The sequence below is a fragment of the Cherax quadricarinatus genome, chromosome 22, assembly GCF_038502225.1.
Source record: "Cherax quadricarinatus isolate ZL_2023a chromosome 22, ASM3850222v1, whole genome shotgun sequence".
NCBI classification, from domain to species: domain Eukaryota; kingdom Metazoa; phylum Arthropoda; class Malacostraca; order Decapoda; family Parastacidae; genus Cherax; species Cherax quadricarinatus.
The window spans coordinates 20802727-20823311 of NC_091313.1; the positions used below are offsets into that span (position 1 = coordinate 20802727).

Sequence of the window (20585 nt, forward strand, 5' to 3'; positions counted from 1 at the left end):
GGCATTCCCACAATGCACCACTGGCTCCCCGATTTTTTTTATATGGTGCACACTGACCATGGAGACCCATTCTCTCACATGTGGGCCTACCAGCTTTCTCCTGCTTGATTTGAAGCTGCTAGAATTTATGCGTATAAATACGTCAGAAACATTGGCTCGTAAGACGTATTTATACGTCGGAAACAGTCAAAGGGTTAAACCAAAAACATGGTTGGAGTTTTTTTTTTCTCAATATGCCCTGTGTGCTGCAGGATTTTTTTTATACTGTGAACACTGACCACATAGACCCATTCTTTCATATGTAGACCTACCAGCTTTCTCTCGCTAGATTTGAAGGCAGTAGAATTTACGTGTACTAGTACGGCACCAACCCTGGCGTGCAGGCCGTACTAGTACGGCACCAACCCTGAAAGGGTTAAATAAGACACTTTAGGGAGAGAGAGACTCAGACCAAGGAAGACTTAAAACAATTTTTTTTAGCACTCCAGCCATCTTCCACCAAGGTAGGGTGAGCTGACAAGAAGAAAACACCTACACTGTCACTTGTTCACTCATTGTCTTGCCAGAAGGGCATCGACATCACAGTTCAGATGACCCTCCACACTGCAAAATCCACACCCCTCCTTCAGAGTGCAGACACTGTACCTCCCACCTCCAGCTAACCACTGTCCCTGAAGCCTTTCATAAATCAAACCTTGCTCACACTCCAGCATCACTTCAGATTATGAAAACTGCTTGCCCCCACTTCTTTCTAACATGCTCACACAAGCCTGTTCAATGTCCAAGCCTCTAGCACTCAAAACCACCTTTACCTGTTCCCTGCAACCTTGCCTAGGATGACCCTTACTCCTTCCCTCCACCCCCAGATTTATATGCCTTCCTATTCATCCTATTTTTCCTCCTTCCTTTCTAAATATCCAAACCACCTCAACAACCTCTCCTCAGCTCTCCAAATAATACTTTTGGTAACTCCACTCCTCTGATTTCTTTGTATAATATTCACACCACATATTGCTTTCTTTGTTAACCCTTTCAGGGTCCAAGGCCAAAATCTGAAGTCATGCACCAGTGTCCAAGAAATTTTGAAAAAAAAAAAAAAAATTATTTTTTCTTACAGAATTAAAGAGCATATTTTTGTGAAGGTAATAAAACAAAAAAAATTAGAATCTGATCAGTACTTACCGAGATACAGTGCCAAGAAGTTTGTAGAAAATGATGTGGTGGCGGCAACATCGACGAATTCCACATACGCGTATTATATTATTTTGTTGTTTTAGTTGTTTTTTCTTTTCTTTTCCAATTTTTTTCTATTCCTACTAACATTTGGGGCCTGAGAGACCAATACTGTATATAATGTATATATATAAACTCACTGTATTGAACACAATAACCGCACTAAAGTTATTATCATATTATTGTTTACCACTGTTGTTTATTACAATAAACATGCACAAATATTGTATAATACTAATGTTCTATCATATATTTACATATTTACAATCACTGGACATGGTTTTAGAACTGCTGGAGCTTGTGGAACTCCTTGAAACAAGGCACCATGCACAGAGGCACCTTACATTCCTCACACATAAACCGAGTGTCTTTGCGTCTTTGTTGCCGTCGTTTTGTTTGTGCACAGACGATGCATCTCTTCTGAGCAAATTTCTTTTGAGTTGAAGGAAGCTGTATTATGAAATGATCACCTTCTCTTCTCAAACGCTTGGGTATATTGTGATGAATTCGAGGACCATGTTGTATTGCAGGTGTTGTTACCTGGTACTTCATTATGAGTTGTCTGACAACAGACAAACAAAATTCACCATACGGTGGTCTGTTACCAGTCTTTATTTGGTACATATTATATGCATTCAGCATTGAAATGTCCATGAGATGGAAGAAAAGTTTCATGTACCACTTGTAACTCTTACGAACACAGTCAACAAAACCAATCTGCATGTCACACTTGTCAACCAAGCGCATGTTTTGTGTATAATCAATCACTGTCACTGGTTTTCGAATACGTTCATTAGTCACTCGATCAACTTTGCCACTGTCTTGCATTTCATTACGGTGAATGGTTGTCAACAATGTGACATCTCGTTTGTCATGCCACCGTAATGCCATGATGTCATTGGCAGTAAACACCTGCACGTCATCACCACGAACACCTGCGTTGAGCCTGGGCATATGTTTACGATTAGAACGCACTGTGCCACACACATCTGTCTTGTTCACTCGCATGAAATCACTGAGTAATGGGCTTGTGTACCAGTTATCGGTATATAATGTATGGCCCTTACCAAGATAAGGTGCCATCATGTTTCTCACTACGTCACCTGATATACCCAATAACATCTTGGTATCTTTCAATGTTTTACTACCCGTGTATACAACAATATCCAACACCAGGCCACTGTCACAATCACAGAGTACAAACAATTTTATACCAAAGCGGTTCCTCTTGCTCGGTATATACTGCTTGAATGACAGTCTACCTTTGAACAAAATCAAAGACTCGTCAATTACAAGATTCTTGAATGGATAAAAGTATATCCTGAACTTTTGTTTGAGATACATGAAAACATTTCTAATCTTGTATAACCTGTCACTTCTGTCAGGCCTGGTTTTGTCAGAGAAGTGCAACATACGTAACAGTAAGATAAACCTGTTCACTGGTATTATTTCACTGAAGGATGGGGTACAAATTAGCCGATCTGTGGACCAGTATGCTTTTATATTATGCTTATAGACGTGAGGCATAAGCATTATTGTTGCAAAAAGCAAATACATTTCTGCAACAGTCGTCTCTTTCCACCTGTGTAGTCTTGACTGTGGTGATAAGATCGTATTTGCCATGGTGTACTGAAAATACTTATTACTTTCCCTGACAATAATTTCCATCAATGGCTGGTCAAAGAATAATTCAAAGAATTCCAGTTCATTGGCCGTGGTTCCAAGGGGACAGGTAGGTAGAATTCCACTTTGCGAGTCATCAAAGTGGTGAGGGCTGGGAACAAAATTGGGATTTTGCTGCCAATCCCAGATACGGTTTGCTGGTGGATACTGGACATCATAGGCTGGTTGTACGGGTGGTTGTGGCGGGCTGGTGGGTGACGCTCCGCTTTGTCCTTGAACTGACGAGTCAGCAGCGTGGGTTCCCGCGTGGCACAGCGAGTCACGCATGGCGGTGCCACTACCACCACCAGCCCCACTAACACCATCCACTGATGTCTGTGGCCCATCCATGCCAAGTGTAGCCACATCATCCTCACTATCACTACCTAAAACGGGTGTAGGGCCACGGGATGTACTCCGGGATGTACTCCGGGATGAACTCCGTCCCCTGGGCACAGCATAGGGTACACTACCCGAGCGCATGCGGCGGCGAACATACCGACGCTTCACTGGTGAATATGTTTCCTCACTATCACTACTCGAATGATCGTCGAGCGCAATAAAATCACAATCCACGCCAGAATCATCGTCATTACTGAAGTCAGAGGCCAGGCCACGGGAAAATATTAGTTTTCTCTTACGTTTAGGAACACCCGACCGTGAGTCACGAGTGCCCACACCAGAGGTAGAAGGTCGAGGATCGTCGGGGTTTTCTGCACTATTATCGATATCCTGGTCATTATTTTCGGTCACTAACTTATCAAAGCCGTAGAATTCGTCTTCATTTCCACTTCCATCAGTGTCAGAACTATCAGACAGGAAGAGGAGAGTCCCAATTTTCCGGGGAGTGAGAGCTGACTTGCGACGAGACATGGTGAACAAGGGTGACTGAGCCGGCGTTCCCACAATGCTATGCAGGCGCCTAGATTTTTTGTTTACGGCGCACACCCACGGCGCAGACCCATTCTCTCATATGTAGGCCTATGAGCGCTTTCACGCTAAATTTGACGGCGCTAGAATTTTGGCATAGATCTACGGTTTGGACACTCACCGACCAGCCATAGATCTACGGGACGGACCCTGAAAGGGTTAAGGTTTGAGATGGTGCTCAATAACCAAAGTTTCTGTTCAAATCTGTATGAGATTTTGGCTTGTCAGTCTGCTAAAAATGTGTAAAAGTACTTTAATGTTTGACATGTAGATTTAGTATATCAAGATTTACAAGTGATTAGCATGGTAATCTTTCCAGGTTGATGCTGATGCCAGGCCTACACCAATGGGACCTCCACCAACCTCTCATTTTCATGTTTTGGCAGACACCCCTGCTGGACTTCAGTCAATCAACCCTCCAAAGGTTTGTACTTAAATTTTTTATAAGCAATGTCTTGGAAGGTCATCAGCTTATTTCTTTACCACATTGACAATTTTCTGACCAAGGTATGGAAAACCAGAATAGGAAATACATTAACCATCATTCATTCAATGGCTGTCATGCCAGAAATGTGCTGACATCATAATTCAGATGACTAGGATTTGTTTGTGGCAAATAATTCAAGAAAAAGTCCTTACAAAGCATGCTGTATGTAGGTTTAGATTTGGCAATATGTGTTGATTACTTTAATATATTGTATTTTTAAAACATACTGATTTAAACATTTTCTGATGAGGTTGAACCAGCTGTTGTTGGTGCTGCCTTCCACATGACACCACCATCACTTACTGATACGTGCAGTCTGTTATCCATCCCATTTGTAGCCAGATCATCTTCACTTTCACAGTCTGTTCCTGGTGTAGGCCCACAGGATGTACCCTGTCCCCTTGGAATAGCATAGGGCACACTACCACACTGCATGCGGCATGCGAATGTTCTTCATCGCTGTTGCCACTTGAATGGTCATCGTGATTTAGGAAATCAAAATCAACATCACTGTCATCACCATTACTCACATCTGAGGCCTGGCCATGGGAGAATATAAGCTTACTCTTACTGAATGTGAACCAGATGGACCAACCCCGGAGGTGGATGGTTGAGGCTCGTCAGGGTTTTCAGTATTATTTCTGTTATCCTGAGCATTGTTTTTGGTCAGTTAACTGCTCAAAACCATAAAATTCATCTTCACTTCCACCTTTGTCTGGGAAGAGAAGATTCCCAGTTTGATGGGGAGTGATGTTTTGGCTGCTGTGAGGCATGGTGAATAATGGGTACCAAGATGGCATTCCCATAATGCATTGTGGGTGGGTAGTGTATGACAGAATTATGATTGAGAAGGCAGAACTGCTGGAGAAATAAAAACAAAGAAAATTATTATTTTAATTCTTTGTGCAGTATAAAAAATATAGTTTACATTTTTTTTTAACATGGTTGTCTCCCACCAAGGCAGGGTGACCCAAAAAGAAAGAAAATCCCCAAAAAAGGAAATACTTTCATCATCATTTAACACTTTCATGTAGTTTACATGTAATAAAATATTGTTAATAAGCACAGAAGCAAGTCACTAGCCTGCTGTACATTTCAGGCAGACAGATCCTAATGCTTACAGACTACTTAAGACTATACAGTAGGGCCCCACTTATACGGCGGGTTAGGTTCCAGGCTGTTGCCGGAAAGCAGACATCGCCGGAAGGCAGAACGCCATTTTTTTCCATTTATAAATGCATATATAAGCCAGACAACAGGTTTACACTAAATTATATTAGGTTAGTAATAGAACTAGGCATTAAAATCACACAAAGTAAAATACATTCACAGTAAATTCATTGCTTATCTTAAGGTATTTGTAATCTTAATGTAGGGGGAGAGGGGAGTAGTACTTATTTGTAGGAAGTCTGGTGCAGGTAGCCCAGGTGTAGGTAGCCCTGGCTCCCCGTCTCATACTTAATATACGATATTTAAAACATCCCAGAGAGGTAAAATACACATACAGTACACTCATTATTTACCTTAAAATATTTGTAGTCTTAATTTAGGAAGAGAGGTGAGTAGTATTTATTTGTAGGAAGTCAGTGTAGGTAGCTGGTAGGTGTAGCCCGCTTTGGCTACACCTACCAGCTACCTACACTGTGGCCCAGAGCCATATTATTAACATCGACATACCGTGTTCACTGAATTTAATCATTTCTACCAACTACGTTTAGATGCCATCATAAACGAAGGTAGAAGTAATGAATAATTCATGCCGAAAATTGTAAACAAAAGCGGAGTGAGGGAATGGCTGAGCCAAACGCAGATTCGTACACGTTTTCTCTGATGGCTGAGCAGAGAAAACGTAAAGTTGTCCCTCCACCCGGCTACCACACAGGTCCACAAGTATTATTATCAGAGCACAAAAAATATGCAGTAAATGCCAGACAACAAGTTTACACTAACTTATATTAGGTTAGCAATAGAAATAGGCATTAAAAACACAATAAAAGGTAAGATACACACAAAGTACACTTATTACTTACCTTAAAATATTAATATTAATGTGTGAGAGGTGAGTGGCAGGGTGTTTATTGAATAAAATCAGAATGGCACACCATCATCCTCTAACTTGGCACTTAAAGCAAGAGGCTTACGACTTCTCTTTTTATCACAGTTAACCTTAGACGCCATCGTCAATGAGAGCCAACTAGTTAACGAAAGAGTAAACGAGAGAGAGAACGAGATACAGAGTTGAGACAATGTAAGAACACAAACTGAACAGGTAGTGGGCGATCACTTGGTCAGGCGAAATAAATGAGTATTAATGTGTGTCTACTTTTAGTTCATTCACATAGGTTTGTAAGAGTTTGTAAAACATTTACCTCAATATTTTTTTTATTATAATTACCTCACAATACAAATGTACTCTTACATTGTGTACAAGTTGTACAAGTTAGTCCAGAATAAACAAACAGCAACACACCATTTTTAGAGTGAATGAAGATAATAATAATAATAATAATATCATTAATAATAATAATATAATAATAATAATGTTAATAATAATAATATTATCATTATTATTATAAAAAGCACTAAACCCACAAGGGTCGTAAATTGCTATATATAGAGTAAAGGCATACGAAAAGAATATTTTTCTCCAGAAGGAGTAGCAATAATGTTGAAGGATAAGCTGTGGCAGGAAAAGAAGGACTATAAATGTATAAATTCAAGGATTTTTTTTTTTTTTTTATCACACTGGCCGATTCCCACCAAGGCAGGGTGGCCAGAAAAAGAAAAACTTTCACCATCATTCACTCCATCACTGTCTTGCCAGAAGGGTGCTTTACACTACAGTTTTTAAACTGCAACATTAACACCCCTCCTTCAGAGTGCAGGCACTGTACTTCCCAACTCCAGGACTCAAGTCCGGCCTGCCAGTTTCCCTGAATCCCTTCATAAATGTTACTTTGCTCACACTCCAACAGCACGTCAAGTATTAAAAACCATTTGTCTCCATTCACTCCTATCAAACACGCTCACGCATGCCTGCTGGAAGTCCAAGCCCCTCGCACACAAAACCTCCTTTACCCCCTCCCTCCAACCTTTCCTAGGCCGACCCCTACCCCGCCTTCCTTCCACTACAGACTGATACACTCTTGAAGTCACTCTGTTTCGCTCCATTCTCTCTACATGTCCGAACCACCTCAACAACCCTTCTTCAGCCCTCTGGACAACAGTTTTGGTAATCCCGCACCTCCTCCTAACTTCCAAACTACGAATTCTCTGCATTATATTCACACCACACATTGCCCTCAGACATGACATCTCCACTGCCTCCAGCCTTCTCCTCGCTGCAACATTCATCACCCATGCTTCACACCCATATAAGAGCGTTGGTAAAACTATACTCTCATACATTCCCCTCTTTGCCTCCAAGGACAAAGTTCTTTGTCTCCACAGACTCCTAAGTGCACCGCTCACCCTTTTCCCCTCATCAATTCTATGATTCACCTCATCTTTCATAGACCCATCCACTGACATGTCCACTCCCAAATATCTGAATACATTCACCTCCTCCATACTCTCTCCCTCCAATCTGATATCCAATCTTTCATCACCTAATCTTTTTGTTATCCTCATAACTTTACTCTTTCCTGTATTCACTTTTAATTTTCTTAAATTCAAGGATTATGTGGAGTAAAACAAAGATTGGATGTGAAAAGTGGGTTATAGTAAGCGTGTATGCACCTGAAGAAGAGAGAAGTGTAGAGGAGAGAGAGAGATTTTGGGAAATGTTGAGTGAACGCGTGGGGAGTTTTGAATCAAGTGTGAGAGTAATGGTGGTTGGGGATTTCAATGCTAAAGTGGGTAAAAATGTTATGGAGGGACTAGTAGGTAAATTTGGGGCGCCAGGGGTAAATGTAAATGGGGAGCCTTTAATTGAGCTATGTGTAGAAAGAGATTTGGTAATAAGTAATACATATTTTATGAAAAAGAGGATAAATAAATATACAAGGTATGATGTAGCACGTAATGAAAGTAGTTTGTTAGATTATGTATTGGTGGATAAAAGGCTGATGGGTAGGCTCCAGGATGTACATGTTTATAGAGGGGCAACTGATATATCGGATCATTATTTAGTTGTAGCTATAGTTAGAGTAAGAGGTAGATGGGAAAAGAGGAAGGGGGCAACAAAAAGTAAGAGGGAGGTGAAAGTGTATAAACTAAGGGAGGAGGAAGTTCGGGTGAGATATAAGCGACTATTGGCAGAAAGGTGGGCTAGTGCAAAGATGAGTAGTAAGGGGGTTGAAGAGGGTTGGAATAGTTTTAAAAATGCAGTATTAGAATGTGGGGAAGAAGTTTGTGGTTATAGGAGGGTGGGGGCAGGAGGAAAGAGGAGTGATTGGTGGAATGATGAAGTAAAGGGTGTGATAAAAAAAAAAGGTAGCTTATGAGAGGTTTTTACAAAACAGAAGTGTTATAAGAAGAGCAGAGTATATGGAGAGTAAAAGAAAGGTAAAGAGAGTGGTGAGAGAGTGCAAAAGGAGAGCAGATGATAGTGGGAGAGGCACTGTCAAGAAATTTTAATGAAAATAAGAAAAAATTTTGGAGCGAGTTAAACAAGTTAAGAAAGCCTAGGGAAAGTATGGATTTGTCAGTTAAAAACAGAGTAGGGGAGTTAGTAGATGGGGAGAGGGAGGTATTAGGTAGATGGCGAGAATATTTTGAGGAACTTTTAAATGTTGAGGAAGAAAGGGAGGTGGTAATTTCATGCACTGGCCAGGGAGGTATACCATCTTTTAGGAGTGAAGAAGAGCAGAATGTAAGTGTGGGGGAGGTACGTGAGGCATTACGTAGAATGAAAGGGGGTAAAGCAGCTGGAACTGATGGGATCATGACAGAAATGTTAAAAGCAGGGGGGGATATAGCGTTGGAGTGGTTGGTACTTTTGTTTAATAAATGTGGGGGAGTGTGGGGGAAGTTCGTGAGGCAGTAGGTAAAATGAAAGGGGGTAAGGCAGCCGGGATTGATGGGATAAAGATAGAAATGTTAAAAGCAGGTGGGGATATAGTTTTGGAGTGGTTGGTGCAATTATTTAATAAATGTATGGAAGAGGGTAAGGTACCTAGGGATTGGCAGAGAGTATGCATAGTTCCTTTGTATAAAGGCAAAGGGGATAAAAGAGAGTGCAAAAATTATAGGGGGATAAGTCTGTTGAGTGTACCTGGTAAGGTGTATGGTAGAGTTATAATTGAAAGAATTAAGAGTAAGACGGAGAATAGGATAGCAGATGAACAAGGAGGCTTTAGGAAAGGTAGGGGGTGTGTGGACCAGGTGTTTACAGTGAAACATATAAGTGAACAGTATTTAGATAAGGCTAAAGAGGTCTTTGTGGCATTTATGGATTTGGAAAAGGCGTATGACAGGGTGGATAGGGGGGCAATGTGGCAGATGTTGCAAGTGTATGGTGTAGGAGGTAGGTTACTGAAAGCAGTGAAGAGTTTTTACGAGGATAGTGAGGCTCAAGTTAGAGTATGTAGGAAAGAGGGAAATTTTTTCCCAGTAAAAGTAGGCCTTAGACAAGGATGTGTGATGTCACCGTGGTTGTTTAATATATTTATAGATGGGGTTGTAAGAGAAGTAAATGCGAGGGTCTTGGCAAGAGGCGTGGAGTTAAAAGATAAAGAATCACACACAAAGTGGGAGTTGTCACAGCTGCTCTTTGCTGATGACACTGTGCTCTTGGGAGATTCTGAAGAGAAGTTGCAGAGATTGGTGGATGAATTTGGTAGGGTGTGCAAAAGAAGAAAATTAAAGGTGAATACAGGAAAGAGTAAGGTTATGAGGATAACAAAAAGATTAGGTGATGAAAGATTGAATATCAGATTGGAGGGAGAGAGTATGGAGGAGGTGAACGTATTCAGATATTTGGGAGTGGACGTGTCAGCGGATGGGTCTATGAAAGATGAGGTGAATCATAGAATTGATGAGGGAAAAAGAGTGAGTGGTGCACTTAGGAGTCTGTGGAGACAAAGAACTTTGTCCTTGGAGGCAAAGAGGGGAATGTATGAGAGTATAGTTTTACCAACGCTCTTATATGGGTGTGAAGCGTGGGTGATGAATGTTGCAGCGAGGAGAAGGCTGGAGGCAGTGGAGATGTCATGTCTGAGGGCAATGTGTGGTGTGAATATAATGCAGAGAATTCGTAGTTTGGAAGTTAGGAGGAGGTGCGGGATTACCAAAACTGTTGTCCAGAGGGCTGAGGAAGGGTTGTTGAGGTGGTTCGGACATGTAGAGAGAATGGAGCGAAACAGAATGACTTCAAGAGTGTATCAGTCTGTAGTGGAAGGAAGGCGGGGTAGGGGTCGGCCTAGGAAGGGTTGGAGGGAGGGGGTAAAGGAGGTTTTGTGTGCGAGGGGCTTGGACTTCCAGCAGGCATGCGTGAGCGTGTTTGATAGGAGTGAATGGAGACAAATGGTTTTTAATACTTGACGTGCTGTTGGAGTGTGAGCAAAGTAACATTTATGAAGGGATTCAGGGAAACCGGCAGGCCGGACTTGAGTCCTGGAGATGGGAAGTACAGTGCCTGCACTCTGAAGGAGGGGTGTTAATGTTGCAGTTTAAAAACTGTAGTGTAAAGCACCCTTCTGGCAAGACAGTGATGGAGTGAATGATGGTGAAAGTTTTTCTTTTTCTGGCCACCCTGCCTTGGTGGGAATCGGCCAGTGTGATAATAAAAATAATAATAAAAAATGTATGAAAGAGGGGAAGGTACCTAGGGATTGGCAGAGAGCATGTATTGTCCCTTTATGTAAAGGGAAAGGGGACAAAAGAGATTGTAAAAATTATAGAGGAATAAGTTTACCGAGTATACCAGGAAAAGTGTACGGTAGGGTTATAATTGAAAGAATTAGAGGTAAGACAGAATGTAGGATGGAGGATGAGCAAGGAGGTTTCAGAGTGGGTAGGGGATGTGTAGATCAAGTGTTTACATTGAAGCATATATGTGACCAGTATTTAGATAAAGGTTGGGAAGTTTTTATTGCATTTATGGATTTAGAAAAGGCATATGATAGAGTGGATAGAGGAGCAATGTGGCAGATGTTGCAAGTATATGGAATAGGTGGTAAGTTACTAAATGTTGTAAAGAGTTTTTATGAGGATAGTGAGGCTCAAGTTAGGGTGTGTAGAAGAGAGGGAGACTACTTCCCGGTAAAAGTAGGTCTTAGACAGGGATGTGTAATGTCACCATGGTTGTTTAATATATTTATAGATGGGGTTGTAAAAGAAGTAAATGCTAGGGTGTTCGGGAGAGGGGTGGGATTAAATTATGGGGAATCAAATTCAAAATGGGAATCGACACAGTTACTTTTTGCTGGTGATACTGTGCTTATGGGAGATTCTAAAGAAAAATTACAAAGGTTAGTGGATGAGTTTGGGAATGTGTGTAAAGAAGGAAGAAAGTTGAAAGTGAACATAGAAAAGAGTAAGGTGATGAGGGTATCAAATGATTTAGATAAAGAAAAATTGGATATCAAATTGGGGACGAGGAGTATGGAAGAAGTGAATGTTTTCAGATACTTGGGAGTTGATGTGTCAGCGGATGGATTTATGAAGGATGAGGTTAATCATAGAATTGATGAAGGAAAAAAGGTGAGTGGTGCGTTGAGGTATATGTGGAGTCAAAAAACGTTATCTATGGAGGCAAAGAAGGGAATGTATGAAAGTATAGTAGTACCAACACTCTTATATGGATGTGAAGCTTGGGTGGTAAATGCAGCAGCGAGGAGACGGTTGGAGGCAGTGGAGATGTCCTGTCTAAGGGCAATGTGTGGTGTAAATATTATGCAGAAAATTTGGAGTGTGGAAATTAGGAAAAGGTGTGGAGTTAATAAAAGTATTAGTCAGAGGGCAGAAGAGGGGTTGTTGAGGTGGTTTGGTCATTTAGAGAGAATGGATCAAAGTAGAATGACATGGAAAGCATATAAATCTATAATGGAAGGAAGGCGGGGTAGGGGTCGTTCTCGAAAGGGTTGGAGAGAGGGGGTAAAGGAGGTTTTGTGGGCGAGGGACTTGGACTTCCAGCAAGCATGCGTGAGCGTGTTAGATAGGAGTGAATGGAGATGAATGGTACTTGGGACCTGACGATCTGTTGGAGTGTGAGCAGGGTAATATTTAGTGAAGGGATTCAGGGAAACCGGTTATTTTCATATAGTCGGACTTGAGTCCTGGAAATGGGAAGTACAATGCCTGCACTTTAAAGGAAGGGTTTGGGATATTGGCAGTTTGGAGGGATATGTTGTGTATCTTTATACGTATATACTTCTAAACTGTTGTATTCTGAGCACCTCTGCAAAAACAGTGATAATGTGTGAGTGCGGTGAAAGTGTTGAATGATGATGAAAGTATTTTCTTTTTGGGGATTTTCTTTCTTTTTTGGGTCACCCTGCCTCGGTGGGAGACGGCCAACTTGTTGAAAGAAAAAAAAGTTACCCCCCAGTGTTTGACTAGAGAAAATGTAATTCTTCCGACACTACCTACACAGCTGCTTTGTAAACAAATCGCATATTTATATAAGTTTTTATTGTGAGTGTATGGATCATGTTTATATGCTATGTAATGGGTTTCATATATAATATTGAGGAAAATATCATAGATGGATTAATGAAAATGCCTATATCAATGTAAAATAAGACATTTAGTGTGCCCAAGAGTGATTATTATTACATAGTATTGGCATCATGAGTAGAGAGACTTAGAGATTTTAATGTGTACCTGCACACCAGCACAGTGTGTAAATATATTTAGGTACAAGTACACATAAGTATAATTATCAGAGCACATATAAAATATGCAGTAACTTTAAAACACTTGAAATTTTGGAAAGTTCCCTGACATGATAGATGTGGTCACAGAAAATGTAAACAAACAGGGTGGGGGGCACCGTATTTGAAAGACGCTTGCCGTATAGCAAATTTTGGTCATAATTTGACATCGCCGTATTAGCGGAACGCCGTAAGGCAAAACGCTGTAAAGTGGGGCCTTACTGTACATAGGTTTTGAGTGGTACAATTTTAACTATGCATTATTACAAAAAGAGAGGTAGCAAAAATAGTACAAATTTAAGTATGTATTTGTACTTTAAACTGATTCAGGCTATGGAATGGTTTTGTAAAAGATGGTGAAGAGAGGAGGTAGTTAGATAAGTTTGTGTTTGATGTAGATAAGTTGGTTTTGTTTGATATATCATAGTGTTGGTGTAATTAAGTTAGGTATATGAGATGATTTTTAACTATAGCTCTAAATTGATTGGCAGACAGGAGACCTTTCACTGGTTCAGGCAGTGTATACCAGATCTTGGGGCCCTTTACTTGCATTGGATTTTTGCATGGGAATGTTGAAGAGAGTTTTGTGACTTGTGTTGTCCCTGTGTGTGCTGTTGTAGCCATCAGGGGGCAGTTTGAGGGGAGGGTTTATATTTGAGTTTAATGTTCTATGCATATATAATAGGCACAGTAATGTGAGTGCATATTTTGTATATTTAGGGCATGTATAAATCAAGTGTTTGCATTGAATCACATAAGTGAGTTCTTAAATAAGGAAAATGAGCTGTATGTTACATCTGTGGATTTGGTAAAGGCACAATTTAGCAAGCAGTAAGTTTGAAACTATAAGGAGATTCAAAAAGAAAGGGAGGTACAGGTTAAGGTGTGTTATTTTTTCTTTTTTTTTCAACATACTGGCCATTTCCTACTGAGGCAGGGTGCCCCCCCCCCAAAAAAAAAAAAAAAAAAAAAAAACTTTCACCATTATTCATCACTTTCACCATCATTCACACAATCACTGTCTTTGCAGAGGCATGCAGATATGCCAGTTCAGATGTCACTCCAAACAGCAAATACCCCAAACTACTCCTTTAAAGTACAGGCATTGTAATTCCCACCTTAAGCAGGGTTGTGGGATGTAGTTGTTTAATGTGTGTGTGTAATTCGGGAAAGAGAGCTGAATGTTAATGCTAGTGAAAGTCATGGTGTTACATAGGTAATGGATCTAATATTAAATGGGAGTCATCATAGTTGGCATTTACAGGTGACAGTTCTGTTGGGAAATTCAGAAAAGAAGCTGCAGGAGGAAGTAGAAGAGTTTAGTTGGTGTGTAACAGACAGCCTGTCCTCCCCTTTTTTCTTTTAATTCAAAGCCAATTTCTCTACATATGTAACCAGGCTCTGATGGCTGTATATGCCAGTGGGCCACAAACAGTAACAAGATTAGTTGAACAGACATTCAGCAGAAAAACCAATCCCCAGGCAAGGCTGCAAATGCAGGAAAATACATCAAACCTGTCAGTTAACTAGATTTAGCTAATTTTAGTAACCACAAACATTAAATGCTTAAAGGCAAGAGAGTTTTTATGATGCTAGCCCCCCACTCCTCCCCAAACCGTGATCACAAAATAGGTCGTTCCTTGTGCTTTAGGGTATCTATCAACCATCTAGGAAGTGGTTAAAAAAATTCTTCAGGTGGCCTCCAGCCATGGGAGTGGGCTGATACCCTTTTCCTAGTAGATCTCTCTGCTGCAGCTCAGGCTCTCGATGAGGTTCAAATCTGGGGAATTTCCTTGCCAGTCATCAAAGAAGGGTACCTCACTGTCATGAAGCCTCTGAACAACAGATTTCATGACCACAGATGCAAGTTTTTATAGACGAATCTCCAGTTAGCGTGGCCGTGACGAACTCTAGCTCAAGTCCCCTCAAAGCAGTCAACATGACTCACGAAATCGTAATGACACGATTGCAAACAAATCATACCACAGACAGGTATGATTTCGTGAGTCATGTTGACGGCTTTGAGGGGACTTGAGCTAGAGTTCGTCACGGCCACACTAGCTGGAGATTCGTCTGTAAAAACTTGCATTTGTGGTCACAGTGGTGCCTATGCTAACCTTCCTATGGTGTAGAAATATACCTAGTTGGATGAATCTTATTGTGGCTCTTGGTCCAGTGGCTAATGCAACGGTCTGGAGTTTTGAGACTCTCTGATCGCGGGTTCTATCCCCGTCCGTGGTATGGTTTGTTTTCTATCGTGTCATTACGATTTCGTGAGTCATGTTGACGGCTTTGAGGGGACTTGAGCTAGAGTTCGTCACAGCCACGCTAGCTGGAGATTCGTCTATAAAAACTTGCATTTGTGGTCACAGTGGTGCCTATGCTAACCTTCCTATGGTGTAGAAATATACCTAGTTGGATGAATCTTATTGTGGCTAGCTGGTCCAGTGGCTAACGCGAAGGTCTGGAGTTTTGAGACTCTCTGATCACAGGTTCTATCCTCGTCCATGGTATGGTTTAACAGATTTCATGGTGTGACAAGGAACACCATCTTACATAAAAATCTTTGAACCACACTGTGTGAAAGATTCGAGCAAATAATAACAGAGCAATTCTAGGTACAATATTACAGTTAACATTAGTGGGGACATTTTTCTGGGCTTCCCTGGATGTGTGTTTGGTGTGGGTATGTCATCAACACCATCCTTAAGTAACCGATGTGATCAGGTCCCTGCTGAACGCTTACACATGCTGATGGCTTATACTATTTCCTTCATTTGATTGTCTGCCTTCCTTAATCCAGTTATCTGTGCAATAATCTCATTTATCAGTGACATACTCCTCCCTTATAATTCGTCTTTAGCCAAAAATGTTTGAGAAACTTGGCTTTCAAGACAAGGTACAGGGAGACCACAGACAAATCTGTCCACCACACAAGCTAGAAGGCACTTTGGATGCAGCTAGTAACATTAAGGAATCCTGAGACATCCTGCTACAAGTTGCCAGACCAGCATAACTTTTTGTCTCGCCAAAATGCTTAACAGGACAGGGTATTATTTTTACTATTAAGGTTTGCTGGGTGCCTCCACCCAGCGTACTGAAATGACGAGCACTGTATATTTGAGCATGGCAATAAAATCCCAGTGTTAACCTTTTAGTGTTGCCACTATTTGTCAGCTTATAATCATTTGTTTATAAACATGGTTTCTTTACTAATAGTCTAATTATAGTGGGTGGGTTGGTAAAGAGGAAAGATGAAACTGGTTGTATACAAATTTTGATTCAATTATAATTAATATTCTACTGTACAACTATGAAATAATTACTGTCCTACTGTACAACTATGATATACTCCTTAGTGTTAAGTAGACTGTAAGCCAATAATGTTAAGTTGGTCCATAATGCCTAGGCATAATAGAGGCTCTCTTTGCATTGCAACCCACTATTGTAAATACAAAATCTCAATGTACTGTTTGCAAAGACATAAAATAAATAAATAAATAAATAAATAAATAAGAAAACAGCAAGGCAGTGAGAAAAGGTGGAAGTATAAAGATGAAAGATTTTAGGTTAGATTAGAAGGATAATTTTATTTTTAGCACTCCTGCACCATTTTTTTGCATGTACAGTATTGTTTTTAATTTTTGCAGGTAAATCAGCCATCTGCAGCAAAGCATCTGATGGATTTTGACAAGAAGCCTTTAGACAAAAAAACTGAATTCAGTATTGGTACTGACTTTGGTCTGAAGCTTGACCAATATTCTAAGAAAACTGGGGCTCTCAAAAATAAGTCTGCAGCCAGCCAAGCCCGTGAGTGGACAGAACAAGAAACTTTACTTCTTTTAGAAGCTCTTGAAGTGAGTGTTGTAAATGGAATCCTATGTATATTACTTGTAATCAACCTTTACAGTTTTATATGTACTCACTGCCTATAAAATCTCTGATGCAAGTCTCTATGATAGCTCCAAGCATTATATTTGCCTATGTGAGGAAATAAAATATGAAAGGAATTTTGATAACCATGTAATGTTCTTGATTTACAGATGTACAAAGATGACTGGAACAAAGTATGTGAGCATGTAGGAACAAGAACACAAGATGAGTGTATCCTTCAATTTCTCCGTCTCCCCATTGAAGATCCATATTTGGAAGACTCAGAAGTTGGTTCAGGAGCATCACCAACTACATTAGGACCTTTGGCATACCAGCCTATTCCATTCAGTAAATCTGGTAACCCTATTATGTCCACTGTTGCCTTTCTCGCTTCAGTGGTTGATCCTCGAATTGCGGCTTCAGCTGCAAAGGCAGCCATGGATGAGTTCTGCAGAATCAAAGATGAAGTACCTGCAGCTCTGCTTGATTCTCACATTAAGAATGTTGCTGATCATGCAGCCTCCAATGAAGGAAAGGTGGATCCAACTGCTGGCTTAGCTAAATCAGGTATTGCTGGAACTGAGCCAGAGGGAGAGGAAAAGAAGGAAGGAGAAGAAGAGACAGAAAAGAAAGACGATGCTAAAAAGGATGGTGAGAAGAAGGAAGAGGAAAAGAAAGACGAAGATGATAAAGAAAAAAAAGAAGCTATGGAAATTGACAAATCAGATGAAAAAAAGGCAGAGGAGAAAAAGGATAGTGGAGAAGAGGAGAGGAAGGATGAAAAGGGAGAAACCAAAGAAGAAAGGAAAGAAGAAATCAGTCCTGAAGAAAAGAAATTAGATGCAGAGCGTGAGAGATTACGCAAAGATGCTTCTGTTCAACAGGCAGCCAGTGCTGCTCTGGGATCAGCTGCTGTAAAAGCAAAACATTTAGCTGCAGTAGAAGAAAGAAAAATTAAATCTTTGGTTGCACTGCTGGTTGAAACTCAAATGAAAAAGCTTGAAATCAAATTGCGTCACTTTGAAGAACTTGAGACCATAATGGATAGGGAACGAGAGAGCTTGGAACTACAGCGTCAGCAGTTGTTGCAAGAACGTCAGCAGTTTCATCTGGAACAGTTGAAAGCTGCAGAGATGAGGGCTCGTCAACATGCCTTACATCAGTTGACTCAAGGAGCAAGTCCGGCTCATTCCCCAGCACCTTCCATGACACAGGTTCACCAGTAGCATCCCATGTGTAGATGAATACTAGATAAAATTATGGAAAGTGGGTGTATGGTACATAAATTCTTCAGTGGCTATTCTGCCAATGGTGACAGGCAAGGTAAGCTTTGTGATGTCTTTGGATAGAATTTATCTGTACATGATTTTTAATATTCAAGAGAAGACTTAAAAATATTTTCAGAGTGTAATATAAAGATTTGTTTGTTAAATTGTTTAAGTACTGTCTCTCTTTTTGGATTTGGACATTTGCAGATGAAAGAATTCTCTAAGTGTTAACTCGAATTTTAATATGCAATTATGTTTAATTAAGAATCTAATTCAAAATTTGCTTAAAGCAAATTGAGTTTTACATTCCCACATACACATGTAAATTTTTAGTTTATTACTAGGTTTACAGCCCATTGGCCTTTTATGTACCAAATATGCAGTGCAAGAAATATTGTAGGTGAATGCAGGCACTTTTTTTTCTAATAAGCTTAGAAATATAAATTTGATCTATATTAATGTCTTCTGGAAATCTCAGTTAATGTATCATACAACATTATCATCATTTTATCATTAAAACTCATTTTTATATTGCATTTTATTTTTAAAATAACCTCTTCTAACCTCAGTGTAAATTTAAAAATTATCTATTAATAAAAAGGGAAGGTATGTTGTATGGAAGATATGAAAATTACAGTACTTCTATATGCAGTAGACCACCTATTGTGTGTTGAGCTACTGTGTTTCCCATCACTTCACAATTCACTTTTTTGTGATCTGTTTCTAGTTTTGCTGTAAAGGGCCAGATATTTCTCTGGCACAGTTGGGATATTTCTTTTCCTAAGCACCTTGGACCTCAGTTGTTTTATGGTAGATTTAGCTCACTGTATGGTGCTTACATCCCCCCCACCCATGCCATCACCTCCGCCAAACCATCAGCTACCTTGTGAATGCGTGCTATACCATTACTGTGTATTATCATTTCATTTCTAGAAAGATTTTTTTTATCACTCCTTGTCATGTCTAGGTATTAATGTCTTAAAAAAAAAAGGAATGCTAGTGATACAGAAGGTGCCAAGAAGTTGTTTAAGCATGAAACTGTCTTGTGAATTTTTATTGTTAATACATTTCTAGAAAGGTCTAAAACCCCTAGGGGTCATATAGATGCTGGGGGAATGAGAGGCATTCAGGTTCATTCCAAGTGGTAATCTAACTAAACAGCATGGTTGACTGAGGCCTTGTTCATTGAGTGGTTCAAGCAGCATTTTATTTCCAAAGTCCAGTTATACCTGCTTTTCTATTTTCATTCTTGATAATTTCCCTAGTCATCACAAATACTTGTAGGATGTGAACCTAAATGTGAAGTTTTTTAGCCACCAAATATGACATAATTGATAAAACCACTGGATGGAGGAGTTGAGACAAATATTTAAGTACCTTGACCAGACCATGATGGATATGTGGGCCAGCAGGTCACTAACAACAGCCTAGTTGACCAGATAAGCACCAGACAAACCTAGCCTAGGGCTGGACTGCAGTAATAGGAAAAAACTTCAAACCTAGCAAAGGTAACATGCTCAGGGTGGTTCAGAAAACTCCTTACAGTATTGGACACTGATTCACTGCCCAGATTGCCAATTTTGGTGTAAATTAAACTCTACAGATGCAATATCCCACATCAAAACTGTATCTGATAATGTGCCAAATCATCAATAAATGCAGACTGGGGAAAATTATGGCCTAGTGTGGTGAATAATTTCACAGGTTTTTGTCTCATTAGAGAGTCAGGCTCAGGAAATTATTCACCTGGGAAGGAGATTGCCAGGTGAGGGCTTTGAAGATATAGAGTCAGAAGACATGAATGAACTCTTAGATAATGATGAAAGAACTGCAGAGGAAATGTTGGAGGAGCTCAATTTGCAGATAGAAGAGAATCAGATAAAAGAAAAGTATGAGGAAGAAGAATCTGGTGATTATCAGTAACACTACAACAGTTCCATGTGTGCTAAAATTGGATACATTTTCACATAAGGGAACCCTGGTACATACAGAAGCACTGCTTTGAAGCAGATTCTGGATACTGTCAGCTCTATATAGTACTGCATGATAAAATACACAGCAGAGACATGTAACAGAATACCCGAGGGCTCCAGTAATTATGCATTGACCTTGGCTCACGAACCCCTGGACCATTCCACAAATCCCCTGCCATTCACCTTGACCCAGTAGAGCAACAGCAACCTCTACTGACATCAAGTCTATCATGCACCAGTAACCAGAATTTAAGGTAAGAAATACAGTATTTACATTGTCTTTATTGGGTTATCCTAAGTGAACATTTTTATAATGTACTGTATATACTGTTCTTAATGTGCC

The 20585-nt window shown here is 40.2% G+C and overlaps 1 protein-coding gene across 1 annotated transcript in view; it reads left to right on the forward strand.

Moving 5' to 3' along the window:
- Positions 1-18798, forward strand: part of mor (SWI/SNF- related protein mor) — a 139812-nt gene extending 121014 nt beyond the window's left edge. Inside the window, exons 10-12 of the mRNA XM_053777954.2 lie at positions 4145-4249; positions 16779-16985; positions 17172-18798. Coding sequence (XP_053633929.2) covers positions 4145-4249; positions 16779-16985; positions 17172-18227 — 1368 coding nt within the window. The 3' untranslated portion in view covers positions 18228-18798. The remainder of the gene's footprint in view (positions 1-4144; positions 4250-16778; positions 16986-17171) is intronic.
- The last annotated feature ends 1787 nt before the right edge of the window (positions 18799-20585 follow it).